Genomic DNA, 27,811 nt, shown 5'->3' on the forward strand with positions numbered 1-27,811 from the left:
TTACAGTCCCACAACTGAGATGTTCTGCTCCTTGTCACACAGACAGAAGGGGAACACACCACAGCAAGGCTTCAGCCACGGGTTGTTATAATTCAATTCGGACAACTGCTGCTGGACGGGAATGATGCTTCTTTTGTGTTCCTTCACAGCATTGGCCACTGTTCGGATCACGACGTCAAACAAGGGCTCTGTGTCCCGTGTCAGAGGTGTGGACTCAGAGGGGTCCCTGGTGATGTCGAAGACCAGAGGAGGGTCGTGGTAGGTGACCAGGTTGCCTGAGCATTGGCAATAGAGAGTCTCATAACAGGCCTGAGCTCCCGGCGGCTGAAACACGGGTGTCACGTAATGTACCTTCCACACTGCCTCACCTAGACCAGAAAACACACGTCAGAGAAATACAACTCCTGTGCCAACTGACCTTGTGTTCAAAAGAAGTTCAGAAGAAGATCTTGTGTTCTTCTACCTGATCATTCTCTTTGCCCATACGTTAATGCTAAATATCATGCAATCCTTAGAACAATACTAAGAAATCAGAATCTGCTAGTAGAATTTTAAGTACTCTTGGAAGAACCCATTCGTTCTGCTTCTCAAAAATGCCTATTTCTTCAAGACCTCCCCCTGCCTTTCTAAAGATGCTGGTTCTTGGAAAGTTTTTCAAGAAGGTATTTTCAGTGGTCATGAGTGACCATGACCTTGGTATCTGCAGGAAATAGGGGCTGGTGTACTCACTATCCTTGGGGTGCCAGCGTACAGCGTGGAGGAACGCTCCACAGTAGTGGAACAGGAACTCATGTGCTGAGCGTTGCACTTCACCCTGAAGCAAAGGCATGAGGTTCCGGCCATCGATCACCCTGTGGACACACACAAAGGAGGTCAGGTGAGGGAGGTTGGCCAGGGGGCTGTTGGAGGGATGGTCTGTGCATTCCATGACATTTCCTGGGCCCAGAGAATAGCGTGCTGACTGTTCTGGAAATCTGTGCACACTGTCAGGTACATTACATTCTCATGGGAAAGATGGGAAACAAATCTGATGCTTTTTAAGTTATATTAGAAAACAGATCTTCTCCCTCATTAGAAAAAATAAGACCTGGTTCATAATAAAAAATACAATGATAGATGTCATACGATCCTAAAAATGATGGTAAAAGAAATAACATTGTCTTTATTCTCAGACACAATGACTACCTGTGTTGACAATCCCTTAAAAAGCTAGTGGAACTAATTAAGTTTGGTAAGTTCACCAGTATAGAATTTTATTTCTGAATCTTAGCAGTGAACAACCAGGACATACATTTTTTTAAAATACCATTTACTACATCACAAAACATGAAATATCAAGGGATATACTTTTTTCTAATATTAACATTTTGTGTCCTGAAGCCATAAAACATCTGAGAACAGAACTAATAAGGAAGATAAACAATGTTCATAGATTGGAAGACTCAACATGGTTAAGATCTTGATTTTCAACAAGCAGTTCATAGATTTAATGTAATCTCAACCAAAACCCCAGAAGGTTTTTTCGTAGAAAGTGAGAAATGTATTCTAAAATTGACATGTGAGAGCAATCTGGAATAGCTTAAATAATTTTGAAAAAGAAGAAAGAAGTTTGAAGGTTCAACTAAATAATTCCAAAATCAAGCAAGAGTATTCAAGCCAGCATAGTATGGTCATAAGGGTGGACATATGAATCAGTGAAATGAGAGACTCCAAGAAACAGACCAGTGGATATATCAATCAGTTGATTTTCAACAAATGTCCAAGGTAATCCAGCTGAGGAAGGACAGACTTTCCTTAAAAGGCACTAGAATAACTGAATACGTAAATAGCAAAAAAAATTAATTCTGAACCCTTATCTCACACCATATAAAAAGTTAACTCAATATGGACCATACGTCTAAATGTAAAACCTGAAAGTAAAGAAACCACCAGAAGAAATAGGAAATCCGTGTGACCTTTGAATAGAAAAATAGTTTTTAGATGGGTTACAAAAATCACAATCTATAAAAGAAAACAGGCAAATTGACCCTTATCAAAATTGAAAACCTCTGCTTTTCAAATTATAATGTAAGAGAATGAAGGTGAGATGCAGAATGGAAAATATGATTGACAAAACACAGATTTGATAAGGAACTGAACTTGTGCTCACAATATATAAAGAGCTCTGACAATTCAACAATAAGACAATGAAATCCCCAATTTAAAAATAAAAATGGACAGACGGTTTGAAGACAGTTTGAATAGATAGTTCATGAAAAAGGGACAAGGGTGGCCAATAAAAGGAGAATGTCCAATATCCTTAGTCATTAGGGAAGCACAAATTAACACCAGCATGACGTTCAACTACACAATTATTATAATGGTTAAGATGGAAAAGTGTGACCATACCAAGTGTGACCAAAGATGTAGAGCATCTGGAAATCTTACGTGTCGGTGGTGGGAACGCCAGATGGGGCAGCCATTTTGAAAGTCAATCCAACAAGTTTCTCATAAATAGATATTAACAACATATTGGCACATATTAATAATATGACCCCACTCTTGGGCATTTATCACAAAGAAATAAACCATTGATGTCTACACAAAGACCTCTACACAAATGGCCGATGTGGCTTCAATCATAGAACCAAGTATGTTTTTAGAATCTTCTGGACTCCCTCACATCAGTTTTCCATTGAAAAATAGAAAAGCACATGGAATAAAAATAGGACATTTTTAGAGCTAATTCTGGAAAGAAAGAAAAAAAAGAAAAGAAAGGAAAACTGAAAACCAGATCAGTTCTATGAAGGAAAATCTTAATCAGAGCTTATCAGACAATATTTCTTTAGATTGTAATTCTGCATAACCTTTGTGAGTTTAATATTTAGACGATGGCCATGTCCCAGAGTTAGTGAACCCCACTGATAGAGTAGAAAGTTATTTTTATGGCTACAATTGGCTCAGTTAAAAGAAAACTACATTTCCACTAATATTACTATTTTCTAAAATGGGCCATTAAGCCGAAATTGATAAATACGCTTCTTAGTAGAAGGGACTTGCATTCTGTTATTATTTTATATAAATTCTCAATAGATTTGCTAAAAAGGAGGTTAGAAAAAAAAACACATTGAGATCTTTCTTTGCTGCTGTTTGTAATTTGCTTTGGGATCCATTTCGTTTGCTTCTGAAAGAGATAAGGTCCCTCGTATAAGAAGGACACACGGGAATCAGTCTTTGCGCTTACAAGGGACACGTGTCAGGGGGTAGAAGCCATTAGAATGAACTGTGAAGAAGTCACCTGGAAGCCTGCCTTGGTTAGTCACTCCCAGGGAATGGTGCCACCCCATCTGAAAAGTGTCCTCTTGCTCGAATTCAAAAAAGTCACATCAGTGTTCCAAGGGCCCATGGAATGCCTTACCTTCACATCCACCTTCCCGATCTTCTACAGTAGACATAGACAAAGCTAAACTTCCCTAGGTATTGGGGACAACGTCCAACCCATTAAGACGGACTTCGCTACCTTGGTCCTGAATGCTCTGAGAACAAAGATGATGAGAACAGGGGGTGTGACATCACCTGTCCTGAGGGACCATGCCTCCGGAGACGGCCGCTAGTGTGGGGAACATGTCCATTAAACTTGTAGGTTCCTCGATCACTTTCCCAGCCGGCAGTCTTCCCGGCCAGCGGATAAGTCCCGGAACACGGATTCCACCTTCCCAGCCGCCCATACCTTTCCCACCTGCGAGGCGAGGCAACAGAGGACCAGTTAAAATGGTCACGGTAGCAAGACTGCTTAGACAGGTAAATGAGTATCAACACAGACCATGTGCTCAGAGCCCACCCCTTAAAGAGTCCTGATGGGGGTCAGCAGTACATGTCCGTGGATTTACTTTGTCCTGGGCTGCTGGTAGAATTTTGATCAAGAAGCTAATCGTATTCTATTTGGGACATTTCTACAGGCTTTTTTTGTTCTGCCTACAACGCTGTAACCTCACAAATACACCTGCCATGACCCCGCCACCTTCACACGTTTGCACACTATTTCCTCAGTCAGCCCTGCTTATAGATGTCCTTTAGAATGACAGTGCCCCCCTCCCAGAAGCTTTTGTGTTTTGTTTTGTTTTAGATTTTTACTATCCTCAAAATATCATAGAATTTACTTATTCTCTTTTTTCCTGGTGTGGAAAATTTGAATTTTCTTAAATTTACTTATTATTATTAATTTATTTATTTACTTAAATTTACTTATTCTCTTTTTCCCTCCACTAAACTGTATTGAAAGCACTGATTCTTCGATTTTGCTCACTACTGAATCCAGCACCCTGAAAACAAACTGAATACAATAGTATGGGTATATGCTCATTTATTATCCCAAACCAAAGCATTATAGAGCATGGACCCAGAAGGCAACAGTGACCCCAACACGACAGGTCTAAAACAGTGTTGCCTTGAGGGAACCAGGAGGAATGGCCATCCTATGGTCTTAATGGAGTTTTATTGGCTCATTAAATTAAAGTGGAATTTCAATCAAGCGCATGGAGAAATGAAGATTTTTTTTTAAAAAGATGTCCGACTAGGTAAAAATAGAGTTTCAATAAGAACACTTTACCTTATGGGATTTATTTGTTTTCTTAAGAATGTACTTTACTTGTAAAAGCCCCCCAACAGCAGACATTCATGCCTCATGCCCTGTGGTCAGACTGAGGGAGACAGTACCCATTCATGCAAAAATCATTATTTCCTACTCAGTCCGTATTCTCATTATTCATGTAAAAATAAGCTCAGTGGTTTTGCGTTCAGTGGGAAAGCATGAATATTTTATTTTTCTCTGGAAAAAAAAATGATGATATCTCTTCCAATAGATAGAATTACGCACACTGAACACTTTCCAGATAATAATTCCACGTCAGGATGCATACCACAGACCAGTCCAACATGGTGGCCAATGGAACATGTATTCATGCACTAAGAGTCACACCAGGACAGGGGCTGACATCTGTGCATTTAATTATAAAACCAGACACAGGGTTGCTGCTTTGTGTGCCCAGCCATATCCTCGCAAGTGAGCACCCCAGCTTCCTTGTCCTCTGTACTCTATCTACCACACTCAATCTTCTATCAACAGTCTTGTACAGGGAATCGGTGAGTGGGTCGATACTCGATTCAAAGTCACGTGAGTACGTTAATGCTTTAACATCTCATGGGGTCACCATGGAGGTAGCTTTCTAGATACGCCCTCAGCCAAACGCCAGCCCTAGGGGGCCAGCCTCCCCCAAAACGTATCATCGGTTACACACTCCATTTTACCCAGAGTCAAATAAAAGACACTTGCCCGCTTTGTCACACATTTATCCATTCCCTTCACGGATGCCCAAGATCGTGAGCCCAGGAGAGCATATTCACAACTGGACCCCACTCCCAATTCCCACTCCTTACCTTTGTATATTCCGTTCCACCCTCCACGTTGGGAATGGCCCACCCGTGCCTCCAAGTGTCCCCCATGGTCTGATGTAAAGTAGACAAGGGTGTGATTCCTCAGACTAAAAAAGTCGATGGCGTCGAGAATCTTGCCTGAAACCATAAAAAGGGGGAGAAGGGACTCGTGTTATGAATGTCTTCATGAGCTTCGGGCTATACCGCCAGTCCGACTTGTGACCCATTTCACTGCAAAACTGCGTTTCATCCATGATGCCCCTGCTTCTCGTGGGTAGTGTGTGAGCTCAAGAAGACTCATGTTTTCTGAACTCCTCATCAGCGTCTCGCGTTGGACAGGTAATTATGCTAAACGGGGAGTGAAAAATGGATTCGTTCTTTACTATTTTACTAGTTTTCATTGTTACATTATTACTGCCTGGTAATCGTATTTAACTTTTACTGTGTTATATGGACACGAGCATTGATACTTTTAACTTATTAGTTATATCGGGCGTTTGCTGATTTTTCATGTGGGGGTTTCATTGTTTCTGTTCTTGATTTAGATAGGCTCCTTTATCAATAGGTGAAAGCATGTTACATTGTTGCTAACAGTTCTTCCGTTTTCAAGGAGCATCAGGTGAGTGTTTAAGAAACACGCTTCTGGTATTTCGGGAAGGGTTGAGGTCTCTGCCTCTGTCATGACTTCCATGCGTCTTAGTGGCTCTGCGTTCCCGTGCTCTAGTCATCCATGTTCCCATGTAGGCAGGTCGTCTGCGTACATCTATGCTCCTGCTTCTTGACTTCTTGCAAACGCACCTGCCCCACAGCATTAGGACCGACCCTAAAGACTTCACTGTAACTTGATCCCATCAACAGAGGCCCTATTTCCACATACTGTCACTTCCACAGATTCCAGGAGTTAAGATGTGGGCCTTTCTTTGGGGGGGGGCATGATGCAACCCCCCAACACCGACCTGGCCTGTGATATTCAACCCCTGTCACTCTGAGTTGATTTCCTCCCCTCTACGTTCTCCTCCTCCCTGGACTCTCTCCAGGGCCACCTGTTTCTGCTTCTCTGATCTGAAAGTCAAATCTTCTGCATGTAGTTTAGTGTTTTAAGTTTGATTTTTTAAAAATATTTTATTGATTTATTTGACAGAGAGGGAACAAGAGGAGCAGGAAGCAGAGGGAGAGAGAGAAGCAGGCTCCCCACTGAGCAGGGAGCCCAATGTGGGGCTCCATCCCAGGACCCTAAGATCATGTCCTGAGCCAAAGGCAGAGGCTTAACCCACTGAGCCACCCAGCCACCCCTATATATTGATTTTTGATATTGGAGCTGCTATAAATGATACCTTATCACCTACTGTATGTTGAAATGGGTTATTTTTAACATAAAGAAAATGTATTACTTTTGGTGCATATTTCTAGCAGAGAAATTTGTAGAATATATGTATGTGTATGCATAATAAACTAATTATAATATTACTCTAATTCTGTCCTAGGACTATACTACATAATTATGTCAACAGATGTATTATCTCAGGCCCTATATTATTATGTATATTATTGCTATAGTATATATTAATATGGCATGCTATTAATAATATCATATGCTAATGATATATGTACATTATATGATATAGAACATGATATACTATTACTAATGATATATGTATATGAGTATATTATTATATTTTATATTATATATTATATTATATATGGGGCAGAGGGAAAGAGAGACTCTCAACTAGACTCCACACTGAGCTCAGGACCCAATGCAGGGCTCAACCCCTGAGATCATGACCTGAGCTGAAACCAAGAGCCAGACCTTAACCCACTGAGCCACCCAGGTGCCCCCCAATTAATAATGTTTTAAAAATCTCTCAAAACATTGAGAATAGAGCCAGTTAAAAGCATTGACCAACCTTATGCTCAAGGGTAAAATACTGAACTGTTTCACTAACATTGGCTACAAAAGAAGGGGTTTTCTCTCATTATTATTATAACTCATTTTTTAGGATTACCTGATCAAAGAAATGAACAGAAAACCTAAATATACATGTAGTTAGATGAAGACCCTAATTTGATACTGTTAATGGACATAGTTGTTTATCTTGAGAACTCTAGAAAGTATAATAAAACTATTATTATATGTCTGTAATATGTAATATGAACAATTAATTCTATTGTATATAACACATAATTATATAACATAATACATGAGAATATACTAATAGTAATATACTGATAATATATTAATAATATAAACTAATAATGTAACTATATTATATACTATGCATGATATATCATAATTGTAATTATAACATGCAAAAACTATACATATTTATTTTATTAGACTCTGTACAGTTTTCAGCATAGATAATCATATCCTTTACAGTTACCAAGTTAGTCTGAGATGTTTCTATCCCTAGTATTTCAAGAGATTTAAAAAAAATTATGTGGTGAGCATTGAAATGTTTAATACCTTTATATAAAAATAAATTTTTATTACAAATATGATATGTATATTTCTAGCATCAACTAAAATAGATTATATAAACATTTATCAATGTTATATATTTATAGTCATTGAATTTCTATTATATATAATATATTACATAAATTTATATTGTTTATTATATTATTATATATTTTATATATTATACATTTATTATGTGTTATATAGAGGATTTTATATTTATTCTGTATTACATATATTGTGTTTATTATATAATAATATTTGTCATATATGTCATATAATAATATATGTCATATAATAAAATATATATACAATATCTCATAGCTGCTATATAATACAAATATATATACAAATATTATATATTCTAGATACTGTATAATACAAACATCTACACAAATGTATTATATTCTAGGTACTGTATAATATAAACATCTACACAAATATATTATGTATTTGTTATATATTCTAGCTACTGTAGAATACAAACATGTACAAAAATATGTTATATATTTGTTATATATTCTAGATACTGTAGAATACAAACATCTACACAAATGTTATATATTATATTCTAGATACTGTATAATGGAAACATCTACACAAATGTGATATATTCTAGATACTGTATACTATAAATACAGACATACACATACACATGCTTCAGTTGATGCTAGACAGGTGCTGACCATTGCCATGGCCACTACCTAATTAATTTTTAAATCTCTCTCAAAGTGACTCGCCACCAGTAAACAATGTAATTGTCTGTGTTGCAAACCCTAGAGATTTCGGTGACCCTGGAAATCAATGTCTCATATTCATCTCATCTACTTATATTTTCAAGATGCATGTGTCTTGGTATTTGCGAGTGCACAAAAGTTCTCAGACACTTTGGCCCTCTTCTGGGTCTCTGCTGCCCTGCTCAGGGGAGCAGCCAAGGGCACCTGTTTCCCTTACACACCGGGTCCCAAATTTAATCTTAGCCATCATCACTTTCCTACGAACGGGTCCAGCCAAGCCTGTCCTCCTGGTCTCATGGTTCATCCGTCGGCCTCACACGGGGCGCTCACTCTCTCGTCCCGTTCTGGAGGAACCTGCTCTGAGCTAAGGGAATTCTCAGAGACTCATTTTGGATGCATGCCTAGTTAGGCACCAGAGAATTTCCCCTGGGTTGGGTCAGGGATGCCATTTGCATTGGAAGCTTCTACCTGGGTTTGCAGAAGCAGGAAGCCAGGTGGAGGGTGGGGGGGAAGGAGTTGCCCTACCTTTCCCAACACCTGGGAAATGTCAGCCTGTAGGAGTCCGAGGGGTTATGGGTTGGTTCAGAAGGACCCAGCCAGGTTTCCTCATCTCTGTCTGTAAAGCCCGACCCTACACCAGCAGCTGTTGAGTTAGCAAATAGGAATGAGTAGGTTCTGATCTTGGCGCCCCCAGAGCTGTCCTGGAACCTTGAGCAAGACCCTAGTATCTTGCGCCTTTATTTCCTCGACGGCCAAGGGGAATGACAATGCTGAGTAGGGTCCCCACTCCTAGAACACTCATGGGGATTCCTCCAGAACACACTTGGAAGAGGGCATACCCCATGCATCAAAAGGTTCATGCAATCAACAGATCCCACTGCTTAACTGTTAAAAGGACACTTTGAACCAATTCATCCGTCTGATACCCCAACCAGGAACCAAATCAACTTTCTAACAAAACTTCCTAACAAGGACAACAGCAATTCCCAAGACTTGGGGTTAGGTCTTAGCTTCTGGTTTTGTTCTTTGTTTGCGTGTTTTTCGTGCTTACACCCACGCACCCCACACCCAGGGAACACACATCTACGCCCACTTAAGCCAAGGACATGCCTTGCTATGCGCTATATTTCATTAAATACTATTTACATGTAAAATAATTCTTAGAGGCACCTGGGTAGCTCAGTCAGCTGAGCGTCGGCCTTCGGCGCTGGTCATGATCTTGGGGTCCTATGATCAGGCTCTCTGCTCAGCTCTCTGTTCTATTTCTCCTTTCCCCTGGTCTCTCTCTCTGTCTCCCTTTCTCTCTGTCTCTCCCCTTTCTTGAATAAATAATTAAAATCTTAAAAAAATAAAAAAATATATATATATTTTTAAAATGTTTTCTCTAAGACTGAGAATTCATGATATTTCATTGGCTTCCCTCTGGTCGGGCTTGAATTCTTTTTTTTTTTTTTTTTTTAATGAAGATTTTATTTATTTATTCAAGAGAGAGAGGGAGGGAAAGAGTGAGATTGAAAAAGCATGGGGAGGAGCAGAGGGAGAAGGAGAAACAGATTTCACGCTGGGTGCACAGCCCAAGGCAGGGCTCGATCTCAGGGTGTCCAGATCATGACCTGAGCCAAAACCAAGAATCAGGTGTTGAAGCCTACTGAGCCAGCCAGGTGCCCCGGTCAGGTTTGATTCCTAAAGCCTCTTTCTGCTTGCTAAAGTCTATTCCATGCCAACATCCTCCGCATGCATCCCGCCCACGCATGAGGCCAGCTGCATGTGCTTTTCTGTCTTCCTGCTCAGAAAACTTGAGTCTGATTTGCTCCCTCATACACATATCCTGGAAACTCGGAGACTCCCAGGCACAGGACAAGCACTGAGTGTGGTTTTGTGCTGACTTCGTTGTGGGCTTCCACCTTCTACACCGTTGGGGCTGCCTGGGGGAAACCGTGCCTGGTGTGTCCTGAACTATCAAAGCACAGAGCTCCACGGTCCATAGGTCCTGCTACTTACCCACCATGGAGTCCATCTCCTGTACATTGTCCCCATATAAGCCGTGCTGGCTGGTGCCGATGAACTCGGTCGTCGTGGGGAGAGGCATGTGCACATGCAGAAAGGAGAAAACAAGGAGGAAAGGTCCTTCACGGTTCCTGGGGAGACAACAATCAGTCTACTATGAGTCTGCAAAGGCTGGGAAGGGGAACCACATCATTTGGGTCACACAGACCCAGTGTCCATCCATCCTATACACACCCCAGGAGAGGGGATGCATGCACAAGGCTGCCTCTTGGAGAAAGCATCCTGGCTGGTAGATACCAGCATCTGGACTGCTCCCCAGGACTTATGTGGGAGGGTTTAATTCCTGAGTGACCTCACCTGTCCCAAGGGAGCTCACAAGCCCATCCAGCCTTGCCCAGAGCACTATTCCCATGACTGATAAAGTCTCAGTCCAGAGTCACACCCAAAAGACCGAAGGGATGGTGGCTCGGGAGTGGTTTCTTAAAAACTCTGAGTCTTTCACAACCCCCAAGCAAGCATGGGCAAACATGTCTTGGCAAGCTGCCTGCACACCTTCAGGTCTCCTGGGAAGACAAAGGAAATGAGTATGACCCACTTCGAGCCCTGACAACCCATAGGGAAGATAGGTTATCAGCTAACCAGGGTAGAACACGCCACAGATGACACTCCTTGGAAAATGTCTGCTCTGATGACATATGACTGCATAAAGAATGGGGAAAACATGAAAAAAAAAAGAAAAAAAGTTGGCTCATCCCAACTGGTGGGAATGGCATCCCACCAAAACTGGTGCCTACCCAGAGGCTCAGAATGGGATCTCGTTTGAGAATAGGGTCTTTAGAGATGTAATTAGTGGAGAGGTCATCTTGGGGTGGAGGGGCGGGGGGGGGGGCAGGATCTAAGAAATGGTGTCCTTCAAGAAAAAGGATGGTTTGCATAGGATACTGTGGATTGAGATGATACAGATGTTGTTTTACATTACAAAAGGGAATCTGGAGATGGGATTAAGTTCAAGACCTGGAGATGGGAAGATAATCCTGAATTATCTGGCTGTGGATTCAATGCAATCACAAGTGTCCTTGTAATAGGGTCTCCAAAATGAGCAAAAAACAGTGTGCGCAGGAGGTCAAGGAAACCCTGCAGCCCCTCCAGCCTGGGACAAGAAACAGACTCTTCCCTAAAACCTTCATAATGAGCCAGTCCTTTCAATGCCTTTGTTGTAGTCATGTAGGATGAGATTCAGATTCCTGACCTCTAGCACCATAAAATAGTAAGTCTGTGTTGCCCTAAGCCACTCCTGCTTGCGGAAGTCTCTCCCAGGAGCCACAGGAAACTCACACACTGAGAACCCCGATAAAAGCAACTTCCACCATCCACGAACCTGCAGGCGAATGTTGCTCGTGGCAACTTCAATAATCCACAGAGTAGCTTCCGAATATTCAGAGTCCCCATTCCCTTTCCACATGGTGCCATGGTGGACCATAGAGACCTTCTGAAACTCAACATAGCTCTTGGCAATGAAGCACTTTGTCACACCCCCGTATTTGTTCCTGATGTACTAATGTAAACAGTAAGCAACATGTGCAGGCGTCTTCAGACTTGAACTGGCTCACAGAATGTAACAGGATTGCTCATCTAGATCTTTTGACATAATGATGTCACCTCATAACATCTTAATGTGTCCCCTTGCAAAGCATCTGCAGCTCTGCACATAAAGGACGTTTCCAGGGGATGAGGAGTTTGCCCTAAGAGAAACCACAATGCAAAGACGGTTTAATCTCTCTAAGTCTAAATTTGTATTGTGCCTACCGTGGTACAAGGTGAAGACAAAGCTACTTACAGGTTGTCCAAGATCCTTTACACCACCAAACTGCTCCACCTGCCGCCCAAACACACACTGGCTTACAGATCCCCTACCCCAAGATGATCTCATTATCACAAACAACACCTCCAAAGACCCTATTCCCAAATAAGATCACATTCTGAGACTCTAGGTAGACATCAACATTGGAGGGACACTGCTCAACCCAGCTCACCACGGTACAACCATTTTTTAAATTTGTTTTTCCCCCATCCTTTTCATTTTGATATCTCACCAGAGCAGAAATTTTTCAGAGTGGCATTTGCATCACATGCAGTCCTTAGCTGAGGACCCATTTTCCTTGTGCTTGAGCTTCCCACAGTAAGCCTGGCACTTCTTCTCATCTTCTTCTAGGTCACGTTTGAAGACTCAGTTAATGTACGTTCTCAAGTACGGCTTCTCTGACATATTGGAAAGTCCCTACAATTCGGATTGATAGCACCTGGATTTAGGACCATTAGCTTATTTCTTATCATGTGCTTGTGCATCTGTTGTCATCCCTAAATGCGAACGTCTCCTTGAAGTCTAGGAGGAATCCCCAGGATGGGGATGAGTCACAGTAAAGCCTTGAGCAATGTTAAAATGGTGAATAAAAAATGTGTTCACAGTCTTTAAAAAAAAAAAAAAAAGCAACAGCTAGAGACCCATAAATGTGACTCCTTCAGAAAGTTTCCAGGGATTATGTTTTGGATGCAATGGGCTTTATAATGATCACCACTGATCTCAGCTGAATAACATCCCTTACATTGCTCGTGATCAATGATAAGCCCCCTGGTTTTAATTTCTCAAGAAACTTTGTTTCCAAATAGGAAAACAGTGCCGTGACCAACTTATTCTACTATCTGGTTTCCTGGCAAATACATTTCCCATTGCACATTTTTATGCAGACAGTATGTATATCAATACATATACATGTACATGTATTATAAATTAACAAGCCAGATTTGTAATCTTGAGCTTTGTGTGAGTCTACCTGCTCGGTCTGACCAAATATGAATTTCAAGGCCAATGGAGAAATTGTGATTTTAATAATAAGAACTCGAATGAGGTAGCCTTCCTTAGCTACTGCTTGAAGAGTCCAGCTTGCCTCCAAAATATCCTGTATTGTACTGTCTAGACCTAGATACTAGTAGTCCATTTCTTAATTCAGCATTTTTCCAATCCTCCTCTCTCATTTTTGAAAAAGTATTCACTGTGTTATGTTTTTAAAACACTCCTCTCTTGAAAATATTATCTTAAATCCATTAAGATTCATGGATTTTTTTCTTTTGTCAATTGTAAATCACTTTTACCTTTCCATAAACGAAATTGCCTCCTTCACCATGATGGAACCAGTTCGCTCTGCCTTCATGGGCTGCTCAGTGATGTCGTGCTGTCGTAGGAGGAGGCAATCCCAGTACAGAGGAGACGTGTAACTGGAGAACCAAAAGTAGCCCAGCAGAAAAATAAAAAGAATCAAAGAGAGGATGAAGAACCAGGGAAGAGCGATCAAGTGACACAGTTTCGCCAAGATAAGAGTGAGGGCAGCAATGGCGACCAGCTGCACACAAAACCAGATTTTGCTTTCGATGGCTAATTCTGTGTCACGGGAGGGATCTGGCCAGCAGGGGTCAGTGAGAGTGAAAGGCACGCCATAGAAGTAATCAAAGCCATAATGGTTTGGATGATGGCACTGGTCATGTCGGGACTGACAGTTTAAGCCTTGATGCCATTTGCCTGAAATGACAAAGAGACAAATTAAGCATAGTACACCGGCACAGCATGAAGATCCCATGAGCACTCTTCATTCAGAACAAGTGACTTGTGCACAAAAATAGAACAGCAAATAGTTTCCTTCTGCCTAAGCATCCGAGGTCAGCACCCGACACCCGACCCCTCTTTTGCTCTTCGTTAGCTCACAGAAATATGTGTTGAGATCGGGTTGTGAGTGACCAGAAAGAATGGAAGATAAAGGAAGGAAAAATACAGCTGTGAGTTTGTAGCCAGGATGTGAACTGGGTCGCTTCTCATTCACAGAAGGAAATACATCATAGCAACTAAGATAAATGCATGACAGATCAGGGCAGATTACAGGTGTGGATAGATAAGTGAGTAGGTAGGTCGGTACATGATATTAGATAATGAGATATGTATGGATAAGATGGATGGACAACAGGGATGGTGGATAGATAGGTAGGTAGAGAGGTACGTAGGTAGGTAGATAGACAGATGATAACTAGATAGATAGACTGATACAAATAAGCAATGGAATATAGATGGGGCATGTATATATGTATACACAGGTGGATAGACAGATACATAGATGAATGAGAGGATGTGTGCATGGATGGATAGATGCCTATATAGATAATAAAGACAGATGATAGCAGATAGATAAATAGATAGATAGATGATAGATAGATAGAAGTTAGAGATGGGTGAATGATAGATGGACCAAGCATGGATGAAGGATAGTTGGATAGCTCACTGGATGGAAATCTTAGGTCTCCCACTAAAGTTCACTAAACTTTATTTGATACAACTTTGCCACACCTTGAACAGTAACAAAAACACCCATGGGCATGGGCGTCCTGTTGCCATGTGGACTCTAAGAGACAATGATCACGTGTATCCACTGAAACATTAATAGTTCCCTGTGTGGAGTTAGGACGACAAGTACTCACATCTCTGAGTAACTGAGGGGGTAAACAGGAGAGAGGCAAGGCTATGACCCAGGTTTTTCCATCATGCACCCCCACTAAGATTGTCTTCTCTTGTCAATGTCAAATTGGTTATAAAGCTTGATTTCAAACAGCATCTTATTTCATGCCAGTTGAAACCCAGACTCTCAAATGGGGACAGTAGGTTTAGGTTCCAATGGGTCATCATTGGTTGACATCTGTCATCTTTGGCAGTGAGAAAAAAAAGACATCTGTACTATATCCATGATTCCATTTTAATGAAATAATTAGGTGGACCAGACAACTTATCTTGAGAAAATACACAAGCACAGAGAGGCTGACAAATTTGATCTTATTGTGCAACATTTGCATTCAAATGTCTCATGTGTCTCTCAGTGTTGGGAAGAAGCAATTTCCTCATCTTTGAAATTCGGGAACTGGGTTATTCTCAGACGCCCCTTCTGCCTGCAAGTTTCCAATGATTCCATCAATGTGCAATGCAATTAACTAAGAATCCTGATCATTACCATACCATTACCGGGAGACTAAATGAGGACTTAATCATTGCCCAAGGGAGCAGCCCGGTTTTTTCCTCTTCATTGACTCTCTTGAGCTGTGGAAGTGGTGAAAAAAGGAGCTAACCCAGGGGGACATCCTGGAAGGGGTCAGTAGAAACTTTCTGAGGCTACCAAAGTGTTCCTTATCTTGATTTAGGTGACAGATACAGGGTGTAGACATTTTTCAAAAGACATTTTTTTTTAAGATGCATTTTATTCTATTTGGATGATGGCTATGGGGTGTAGACATTTAGATGGAGTCCAATGTTTGACCCCATAAGAAGTTAATGATGCATCAAGCTATTTGTGTGCTCTTAAGAGAGCTCATCACATTTCTTAAAATCATACATGGTCAATGAGGTGAAGGATTTCAGAGTTTGCAGAGGATAATAGAGCAAGACCATCATTGAATAGTAGAGGTCTGTATAGAAAAACATGGGGTGGCCATCGGGCAAGGCCTGGTGTTGAGGTGAGAAAGGATCTTCTGTGGTGCCTGAAGTATGTATGAAAAGGATAAACATGCACCATTTAGGAAGGAGTGAGTGTGTGTGTGTGTGTGTGTGTGTGTGTTCAATGGAGAGGGTCATTATGATAGAGGGTCTAAGGTGAACAAAACACAACAATGAAAGAGGGTTCTGTAGGACACGGGGGACATGTTTACTTGAAAAAGACCATATAATATATTAAAGAGATTAATGTTGGAAAGAGAAAGGTCAGAGGTAGTCAATGAAATGGCAGCTGTGGAGCCTACCTCACTCAGAAGGTCTTCTCTGCCATAGCCAAGATGCATGCTTATTTTGAAATAAAGGGTTTCCAAGGAAACCATGCCAAGTAGAGAATACACGGTGTGGGGATGGTGCAGTCGGTTAAACATCAGAGTCTTCATTTCTGCTCAGGTTACAATCTCAGGGTCGTGAGAAAGAGCCCACATCGGTTCTGCGCTCAGTGCAGCCCACTTTGGATTACCTCTCCCTTTCTCTCTGCCCCTCCCACTCGTGCTCTCTCAAATAAATAAATAAATCTTGAAAAAAAGGATAGAACAACACATATTATTTTTTTATAATAAACAAGTCACGCCTTAGGCCTCTTCTTACCTATTATTGCAGTGCTATACCCTTGCTTCTTCAGTAAGGCTGCAAACGTCGTCTCGTTACGAGGGAGTCCGGCAGGGGCTCCAAGTGTGATGATGACACGGTTATTTGTGTTAGAGGCCATTCCTAAGTGGGATGGAAAAATAAAACAAACAAACAAACAAAAAACAACAGAACACACATATACAGTGGGTAAATGCCCATCATCATCTACTGAGGGAGGAACTGTTCTTCTCTTAGGGACAAATTAGGGAGATGGGTTCCTCTCAGACATCCCTTCTGCCTGTAAATCATCAATGATTCCATCAATGTGCAATGCAATTGGAAACCGTTCGTTACCATTCCACTGCAATGCCATCGGGAGACTAAATGTGGACTTAATCATTACCAAAGGGAGCAGCACAGTTTTTAAAATCTGAATTGACTCTTCTTTGAGCTGTGGGAGTGGTGAAAGAAGGAGCTAACCCAGGGGGACATCCTGGAAGGGGTCAAAGGAAACTTTCTGAGGCAACCGAAATGGTCCTTATCTTGAGTTGGGTGACAGATGCAGGATATAGACATTTTTCAAAAGACTTTTTTTTTTTTAAGATACATTTTTAAGATCCATCCACCATGAAGGGGAAGTGAGTTATAGAGGGTTCAGGAGCTGGAAGGTACAGATGTAACATGTGAGGAACAGAAAATCATCACGCAGGGGAGGAAAATTGTGTTTCCCAGACAGAACGCACACTGGTCTCCACTACAGACCTCTTTACACATTTGCATGCACACAACATTATCAGACATGCACAAACACATCATTCAAATAACAGTCTACACATAGACTCCAGCATGTTTACGATGACACAAGATATCTGTTCAATAGATACTGGTGATTGAACAACAAACACAAGCTGCCCTTGGTCGGGAAATCACCGTATTAGAAAAGGAGCCAAAAAATGAAACCTTGTGAAAACTTCAAAGCCTATTGTTTCTACAATGGATTCTTTTTTCTGACAATAGATTTTAGTTGTATTTGTACAAAAGGTAGATAAGCCAAATGTCTGTCAAAAACCTGACACTGGGGCCTTTGGCAAGACCAGGCACCTAGTTTTTGAACCTCTCCATTCCTTACCAAAAATAGAGCAATAAGAAAACCGCTCACTCATGAACATCACTAGTGACAAATCTAGGTGGCAGGTAGATGAGGACATGTCAAACAAGTCCAAGATCTACATTTTACAGAGAAGAAGCAGAAGAATGCAAACCAGTTTCTGAAGGATCCATTAACCGAAGAAGCCCAGAATAGCCATGGGCTATTCTCTGGAGAAAAGCAAAAACAGAGGCACTTCTCCCAGTCTCACTGCTAGTAACTGAAGATTTCTGGGTGTATGGAAAATGTTGGAGCAATCCAGCCTGAAGAACTCTGTAAACCGACCTATCCTGGCGTCCTTCCAAAATGGCGGCCCAACCTTGAAGCAATACCCAGGAGTGTAGAGGAAATTGAATAAGACAGGACAGAGTGGGTGAAAAGAATGAGAAATTCCATATGAAACTAAGAAAGGCAATTCAGTAGGAGACTTTCAGAGAGGGAGCTCCCATTGTTTAAATACCATATACAAGGAGGCAAGAGAAAAAGTCTTCCCAGTTGGATTTGGTAACCATGTCCTCTGCATGAAACCATCTCCTTCGTAATGTTAGGGAAGCTAGTTTTACATAAAGTGAGTAGCACAGAAGAAAAAAAGAAGAGTCAAATCACCTATAAGTTTACCATAAGAAAAAAAAAAAAACAGCTGGACCTGATTCATCTCAACACAAGCTAAGCAAGATATTGTCAACCTCATGGGATGCAAAAGGTTATGTGACAACGTAAAACAAGCTCAACAACGGGCTTCTCAAGCTTGACTAAGAATTGGACGTAAGCACTGGACATCATTCACCTAGGAATTATATGCTCTGCTTCCTCTTAAACTATAGACTATGTGTCCATAAATCACGGCCGGTCTGACCATCTTCGAATATATAACCGCATGGCCCACCCATTCCAGTATTGTATTGTATTGTATTGAATCCAAAAGAACCGAAAAGTGTTGAGTCAAAAACGTGTACGGGCAGCGACACAGCAGAACTATTCATAAGAGCCTAAAGCCGGAAACAACCCAACGGTTGGTCAATCAAGAGATGAATAAACAAAACATATTACAACCATATAATCCTTAGGTGTGTGATAACCGTTGGAGACCTTTTGGCAGGTCCTCGTCTTGATACCCCCAATTAGCGCAGATGCATCCTGTTAATTAGTTCCTTCCAAAACAGCTTGCCATTCTTGCCCTGGGAGGGAAAGTCCTGCCTACTCTCGATCATGGAACACTCGGGATAAACCATCAGGGTGAGGTGAATGGACAGAAGCATCTGCAGGGACGGCTTGGGCCAACGAGGGAACAGTGGTTTCCATGCAGACATCTGCAGTTGTGAATACAAGGACCAGTGTGTGTGTGTGTGTGCGTGTGCATGTTTGGGGGGCAATTTTTTAAAAAAATGGACTAGCCACATTTTCATTTCCTTGAATCCTGATGTGCCCACAGACCGTAAAACAGGCATGTCCATCTACGCACCTGATCGGATGGGGTATCTTCCCGTGAGGAAGGCAGCTCGGCTTGGGGTGCACATGGGGGCTGCAGAGATGTGTTGATTCAGCTTCACGCCTTCCCGGGCTAGGCGGTCAATGTTTGGTGTCCTGGAAAGAGACAGAAAGGGGATTGCAGAGAGGAGGAGGAGGAAGAAAGAGACAGACAAAGGCAGAAGCCAACATGGCTGTTGACGATGATTCCCAGAGCTCGGAACAGCCGAATAAGTCACCGCACGCAGAGCCCTATTTCCTTTTTCTCCTCACGTCATGGAAAAAAATACAGCTGAGGTTTTAGACTGTGGCTGTCTCTTGGAAGGTTGATATAATTTGCTGCTGCGATATGGTGTCTAATGAATATATGGCCCTGGCTTCTAAAATATATATTAAAAAAACTTAGTGCCTGTGGACTGATTCATTAAGGTGAATGACTTACAGACTTTAGTTATGCCTACCTACTTACAGACACAAGGAAAAGTTCGATGCACGTGTTCCGTAGAGAGATGTCCTTGCTCTAGACCAAGTTCGCAACCCCTGCCTTGTCAATCCCTGTAAAGAGGCCTGGAGGTTGGAGACCATCAGATAGATTTCTACAGCACAATCCCTTGCCTGGATGCAAATAAAGACCTAGCTTTCGTCGTGACAGAAGTGATCGAACAAAATGGAATTGTTCAAGTACAGGGTTCACGCGTCAAGTGGGACGGTGACACACGTCAATGGCTTCTGCCACCTACCACAGAGCTCTGACTCTGTTGGCCCTATGGTTTTTGATTCTTTCAGAGGACCCACTCTTAACATGGAAGGATATCACCTTAAAAGGCTTCAAAAATTAGGAAGCACAAAATGACCAGTTCCACCAAATAAAAGTATGCATAAAAATCATCACTTATTGGGGTCACCTGGGGATCTTGGTTGAGCAGGAGACTCTTGGTTTTGGCTCAGGTCATGATCTCATGGGCATGGGATCAAGCTCTCGTTGGACTCCATGCTCAGTGGAAAGTCTGCTTGAGATTCTCTCTTTGTCCCCGCACCCCCCCCTTTCTAAAATAAATAAATCTTTTTTAAAAACCGTCACTTGTGTCATAATACTGCATATCACAGAGGGCTCACTATGTGTCAGGTATCGACTCAAAATGCTCTGCATGTATGAACTCCCACCTGTATACTACCCAACTGTGCGCTCAACCGACAGGAAAGAAAGCCAAGACACAGAGGTTAAGTAACTCCCTCGAGATTTCACCAGCGATAAGTGCAGACCCAAGATTCAACTCCAATCAGGCCTGATTTTAGCATGATTTGCTCCTTGTAAAGACAATTTCCCACCCATGAGTTTGGTTTTCCACACGATATCGTCATAAACGTTCATCAACCCCCCAAGCCCAGACAACAGATGAAATCACACAACTCAGTCTGAAACCTTACCTCATGGTGTCATTGCCAAAGCAGCCCAGGTCCCCAATCCCAAGGTCATCTACCACAATCAGGACTACATTAGGCTTATCGTCAGGCACCTCTTGGGACCAGCATGGATTTAAGAGTACACATATCCAAGACAGAGCAATGAAGAGCCTCCTGAAAAACAAGCATGGATTTTGTTCAATGATGTTGGGAGCTACGTCCCTTTGCAATGTGCCCTTCTCATGAAAACAACCAGGCACATCTCCCTGAGAAACAGGAGAGCCTCTCAAATTTCTCTCCCCAAGCACTGGCTGCTGCTATCGCATGGGGTCCATGAGGCTCAAAATGACCTTCTCCTGGGTTCCCCACTCACATACACTAAATTCTTTTCTAGGGGGTGAAGTCTGAAATCGTTTACTCAGAGACAAAGCATTTCTTAGGCCAGAAGCAATGAGACTCCTGAGTTCATATCCTTGGAAGAAGGAGCCTGCTGACTTTCCTTCACACCCGATGAAGCTCACACGTGGGCAGCTGTAGAGGTTTGCTGAGGGGACATTTGGTTGGAGCAGCAAACACCAACAGCAGCAAATGGTAAACAAAACAAAGAAAAAGCAACCCCGGGGTAAAGGAGAAGGGAGAACTTTGGTGAAGAACTGAATTCTGGTCTCTGGAATCCAGAGACCAGTCTAGTACCCTTCAAGATGCTGGTCAGTCCCAACCCGAGTCCCATTCTCTCAAAGAAATAGGTAATTCCCTTCCTACTGGATCCCTACTCCATTGTCGGGTAATGAATATTGGACACTTGAACTATAGCTGCTAACATTTCCATGTTGTCTTTATCCGTATTTCAAAACCCACCTCAAATATGTCCTCCGGAAAGAAGAGAAATGGTCCCTGACCTTCGTCTGCTCTCAGAACCCGTTGTAAATGCTCAGAAAACAACGTTGGCCACATGAGTAGCAACTCTTTGCTTTTACCCAAACATATCCCCCCACCAAGACTATGAACTTCTCAAAGGCAAGACCCATATGCCCAGGACTTTTCCCGTTGTCAAATCATGATTATTACACGTGTGTTTTCATCTACCCAACATGGGTTGAACTGCCTTTCTCACATCCTATTTTGACCATATTTCACTTATTTTTATTTCTGTCATTAAAGTGTAGCGGGCATGCAGTGTTACACACTGGGCACAGCACAGGGATGGGACGAGACTCTGTGTTATGCTGTGACCGCCACAAATGGACCTACCACGCATCACCATGCAATGCTACTAAATTACCTGCAGCATCTGAAAATAACACGACTATGTCGGAAATCTGCAGTTTATATTTGTATCAGTTGCCAACGTATCTCCTATTTTTATCATCGGACTTAACCAAACCCAGAACGTCAGTGTGGATCTACAACCAACCGTGGCTAGAAAACATGACGTTGAATCCCTGTTATGTATAAAGCTGAATTCCCAGGTGTCCCTAGAGTGTCCACTGCATTTGCAAAATAGCTCACTGTTTCTCTCACCCGAGTTTCATCGCACACCGCTGGGAGCCTTCCTTTTTCCCTTGGCCAGAGATAAAATGTGCTGGAAAAAAAAAAAAAAAAACCACAGACAGGTATTATCTTCTTGTTCACGCCACTAGTCCCCATGGTAACAAGAGATGACAAAGCCAAATTTCCACTTCTGACATTTAAAACTGGTTTTTTCAGAATCTGCCAAGACACGAACCTCCCGTCATCAAAGTCTCTGCTGCTCTTACTTTGTTTTTAAGGAGCTCTTACTTTGCCCAGTCCTGGGTCCCCCTACCTCTCTCTGCCTCTTGAGTTAACTGGCTCTGTCCCTAAACCTACCTTAAAACACATCTGGATGGCTACACAGTCTCAAGGAGCTGCTAAACCTGAAGGCTTATACTCAGAAGGTCTACATGGGATAAATCTGGGTCATCCAAAAAAAAAGAAAAAAAAAAAAAGGTTGCTACTTGAATGGACCAGTACTTTGGTTTTGGATTAGCACAAATACTACAACACCATACAGTGATCTTAGGATAGTTCGTTATCATACATCAGGGTGGAGCTATGATGAGCTCATGATACTATAGCAAAATCCATTGCAATGAAAGAAAACATACACTCACTCATCTTTTGCCTACAAACCCTCCCTCATGTTTGTACTTAAGATAATATTAGGACCATAACACAGACCCCCTCCTTCATCGATCTGTTTGTCAAAAGCAAGATGATAGAGACCGCAGAGGAAAAGCTATTGGCTAAGGAAGGAGAAAGAAGAGAAGCTTATTCAGACAAACACTGGTTTGGAATCAACCTCTCAATGCCTACGCTGACCCACTGGGTTCTAGAAAATAGGCAGCCAAAGGGGCTTCCAAAATCCCAAGTCTGCCCATGACAACAGAAACTAAACAAGAAGCAAGAAGAGTCAAGAACATCCATCCTCATAAGGCTTCCTCAACTCACCTGTCTGCTGTGCTTTGGTCTACCTTTCTGTCCAAGACAAAACCAGAAGGCTGTCTTGAAGACCTCTTGCTTCTGCTCAACAGCCACCTGGACTCATCAGCTAAATATCACCCTGCTGGTACCACCTCTCTCTGCGATGTGGAGGCTGGTCAACACTCTGCCCACCCAGATGGTTCAGGTTTGTGAGACAAAAATGTGGCAACCTGATTTGCCTCCCTGATTTGCATCTCCTTACACAAACCCATGGGGAAATGTCATAGTCAGCAAAGCCCTTGGCACCCTCCCTGTAGTTACGGAGTATTCCTATCTGTGACTGCCACAAAAATGATTCATCAAGCTGTTCTATGAAGGAACACCGGGTTCCAATGACTTAAGGAACTCTAGCATTGCCCCAGGGTGATCTGTACACCCAACCAAAGGAGGGAACATACAACCTTTCCCCAACCCCTAGGATTATTTCTCCATTCTGCTCAATAAGACCAACTATGGGAAATAATGTAGGGGCTCATGGACATGCTATTTGTCAACACCATGCCCCAAACGGGTTGCCACTGTGAAGCACAGAGAGAGAGAGACAGCCACTCTCCCACATGATGAAAGAATCTGGGTGTAGAAGAACCAAGGAATTGTCATCCTACAGACAAAGAAAAGCTCCTGAATGCTCAGTTATACAAACCAGAGAAGTTTGCTTAGGGATTAGCCGCATAGATTCTCATAATAAAGCCCTCTTCCTCCAAAACATAGTTTTTTTTGTTTTTTTTTTTTAATGGAATGTCTTATTCCAGGTTCCATCAACTCTAGATACCAGATCCTGGACCATCAGACCCAACATACAGAGGACCCCCAGGTCATTTTTGTTTCCAGGGAACTTTGCATGGGAATTGTATAAAAATAACCAAAAAAAGAAAAAAGAAAAAAAAAAAAAAGAAAAGTTCTGAGCCCATTCTCCCAAATGAGCACCACGAAGGGTGTACCAAGTTTTCATCCTGAACAATAAAATATAAGGCATAAAAGTGTTTCCAAATCCAGATTCCTATGTCAGCTCCATCATTAACTGGTTCCATATCTCATTGGTGTGTCCATTCAATGGTTCTTCTCCTTCCAGACTCTGGGGCCCTCATTATACACCCCATCTTTCTTTGTGTTATGGGGTGAATTTCTTGGGAGTTGCTCAGGGCCCTTAGTTATCATGCCATAAAAGGTTTTTCACTCACGTACACTTGCCTTCCTGCTAGTAATTTGTTTCCCTATGATCTGCACACGTTGATATGTTTGGTACTTGCTGACTGCACTTTATGTTAATAAGTGCAACTAAGTGCAATTGTCTGTGAGGTTTCAGGTCGTGATTAATGCTATTTACTCAGTCATCGTTAGTAATGCAACACCGCTATCTTAAGCAGCCATCTTTAAGTCCAAAAACAAAACCATTGGAAGATGAGATTCAAGATGTTGGCCAGACTGGGGGCATGTTTTCTGAGTTGTATTCATCAGAAATGATCCCGTTAGTGACAATGACTGGAAATCAAGCCTGTCCTCAGATTGAGGGCTTGTGGGAATAAGTTGGAAAACCTTGATTTTACCTAAATAGGTATGATTTGGCGCTTGGCTACTCTCCTTGAAAGACATGCATGTATCTTAAGATATAAACCCTAGTGGACACTTGAACAGAACTTTGAGTACATGTAAACATGCATGGTCATGTTGGGTTTGGTGTCCTGATGAAGATGCACATCTTCCAAGAGAAACTGATAGGATGTCTCCCTTGTCATCATTGGCATATTTTTTTTTTTTTTTGAGACGGTAGATTGTGCTTATGGAACAGCGTGTTGCCTCCAGTAGGAGGTAGAGTTAGATGATAAACAGTCTTCTGCTTACCACAGATGGTGGAGACCTTTGCTAAACTCCTTAGACTCCCAAGTTTGCTTTCTTAATGGGTGAAGTCACGGTCATGCTTTCACATGTACATACGCACTGTTACAAGGTAACCATCTCAATGACTCTCCCTGACCATGTCCATGGATAATTTCAGGTGCCCCCCAAAAAGGGGGTCATCATCTTCATCTTTCACAATGACCAGATGCTGAGGACTGCACAGACCCTACCAAGTGACATGGAATCAGGTTCTCCTGCCCTCCCTAGAGGTGAAAGCTGGGTTAGCCAGATAAGAACAAATTCCATCCTGCCCTTCTGACATAAAAACATTGCTTTCTAGGGGTGCCTGGGTGGCTCAGTGGCTTAGGCCGCTACCTTCGGCTTAGGTCATGATCTCGGGGTCCTGGGATCGAGTCCCGCATCAGGCTCTCTGCTCAGCGGGGAGCCTGCTTCCCTCTCTCTCTCTCTCTCTCTGCCTACTTGTGATCTTTGTCTGTCAAATAAATAAATAGAATCTTTAAAAAAAAAAAAGCATTGCTTTCTAATAACCCAGTTTCAGGGAAGATGTAAGAGATGCATCGGTTTTGCAATGAGGAACATGCTGAGAATATCCCTTGTGCAAAAATGGCCAGGGGCACTTGGGTGGCTCAGGCAGTTAAGCATCTGCCTTCAGCTTGGATCATCATCTCAGGGTCCTAGGATGGATCCTTGGAAGGAAGGAAGGAAGGAAGGAAGAAAGGAAGGAAGGAAGGGAGAGAAGAAGGAAATGGCCAGACGCTCCCACCAGATGCTGCTAACTCTTCCGCCTACAAGCAAAATTGTGTTTGTTCAATGAAGTGTTTTTTTAACTTTATAAATTTTTTAACTTTATAATTTACTTTTTTATAATTTTAAACTTTATATTTTTAAGAATTCTGTTATATTAGCCCCCATACAGTACATCATTAGTTTTTGATGTTAAGTGTTCCATGATTCATTGTTTGCATATAACACCTAGTGCTCCATGCAATACATGCCCTCCTTAATACCCACCACCAGGTTCACCCATTCCCCCTCCCAAAATCCTCAGTTTAATTCCCAAAGTCCATGGTCTTCCATGGTTTGTCTCCCACTCTGGTTTCTGCCCCCTTTCATTTTCCCCTTCCTTCTCCTAATGTCCTCCATGCTATTCCTTATGCTCCACAAATAAGTGAAACCATATGATAATTGTCTTTCTCTGCTTGACTTGTTTCACTCAGCAGAATCTCCTCCAGTCCCATTCATGTTGATGCAAATGTTGGGTATTTGTCCTTTCTGATGGCTGAGTAATATTCCATTGTATCCATAGCACATACCCTCCCCAATGTCCATAACCCCACCACCCTCTCCTTACCCCCCTTCCCCCGGCAACCCTCAGTTTGTTTTGAGATTAAGAGTCACTTATGGTTTGTCTCCCTCCCGATCCCATCTTGTTTCATTTATTCTTTTCCTACCCCCCAAACCCCCCATGTTGCATCACCACTTCCTCATATCAGGGAGATCATATGATAGTTGTCTTTCTCCGCTTGACTTATTTCGCTAAGCATGATACGCTCTAGTTCCATCCATGTTGTCGCAAATGGCAAGATTTCATTTCTTTTGATGGCTGCATAGTATTCCATTGTATATATACCACATCTTCTTGATCCATTCATCTGTGGATGGACATCTAGGTTCTTTCCATAGTTTGGCTATTGTGGACATTGCTGCTTTAAACATTCGGGTGCACGTGCCGCTTCGATCACTACGTTTGTATCTTTAGGGTATCTTTAGTGCAATTGCTGGATCATAGGGCAGTTCTATTTTCAACATTTTGAGGAACCTCCATGCTGTTTTCCAGAGTGGTTGCACCAGCTTGCATTCCCACCAACAGTGTAGAAGGGTTCCCCTTTCTCCACATCCTCACCACCATCTGTCCTTTCCTGACTTGTTAATTTTAGCCATTCTGACTGGTGTGAGGTGGTATCTTGTTGGGTTTTGGTTTGTATTTCCCTGATGCTGAGTGATGTGGAGCACGTTTTCATGTGTCTGTTGGCCATCTGGATGTCTTCTTTGCAGAAATGTCTGTTCATATCCTCCAAGGGGCGTCTTGGAAAAGGTAACTCTTGGACTGAATTCCTGACAAGGTGCATCTAAGGTAGGTCAGAAAATGCAGGTTTTCCAGGTGAAGTTCTTGCAACATAGGAGGAAGTAAATCAGGAAATGCTGGGGACATGACTTTGTCACCTGAAGCTTGGATTCTAGCTGACAGGCAAGGAGAGCTGCTCCATGATTTATAGCTGACTGGTGAGTTTGCAACAATTACATTATAAAAAAGGAAAATATTGACTGCAAAGACAATGTGAGGATGTAGATCGCATAGTTCCTTCAAGGCTATCCTGTAGGATGGCATTGCCTGTATCATGGTTCTGGACAAGTGCATTTGATTCCTCCCCAAAGGCACAAGAGGTGAGCAGGCTGAACCCCACAAGTCTGCGTCCTGGCTCCCACACACAACTGCCTGGGCAAGAAGTCTAGTACCTCAAAATATTGCCCCACATGATGTCGCCGCAGCCACCATCCTGGCTTTCAGAACCGGATCGGGTGGAGAACGCCATGCCTGTCTTTGGAGACCACACAAAGGCATGTCTCCTGCAGCCACTGCCCAGCACATCAGCCCCGTCCAT

The 27,811-nt window shown here is 42.3% G+C and overlaps 1 protein-coding gene across 1 annotated transcript; it reads right to left on the minus strand.

The window, feature by feature from the left end:
* LOC309855950 (arylsulfatase F-like) lies at nucleotides 1-27,811 on the minus strand (the record flags this gene model as incomplete). The annotated part of the gene is made up of 10 exons (XM_082716535.1): nucleotides 1-368; nucleotides 730-851; nucleotides 3,556-3,718; nucleotides 5,416-5,550; nucleotides 10,612-10,748; nucleotides 13,768-14,191; nucleotides 16,787-16,909; nucleotides 19,378-19,499; nucleotides 20,811-20,960; nucleotides 27,666-27,811. 10 exons carry the CDS (start codon nucleotides 27,809-27,811, stop codon nucleotides 1-3), a joined length of 1,890 nt encoding a protein of 629 aa, XP_082572661.1.

This window comes from Mustela nivalis (genome assembly GCF_964662115.1).
Source record: "Mustela nivalis genome assembly, chromosome: X".
Taxonomy (NCBI): domain Eukaryota; kingdom Metazoa; phylum Chordata; class Mammalia; order Carnivora; family Mustelidae; genus Mustela; species Mustela nivalis.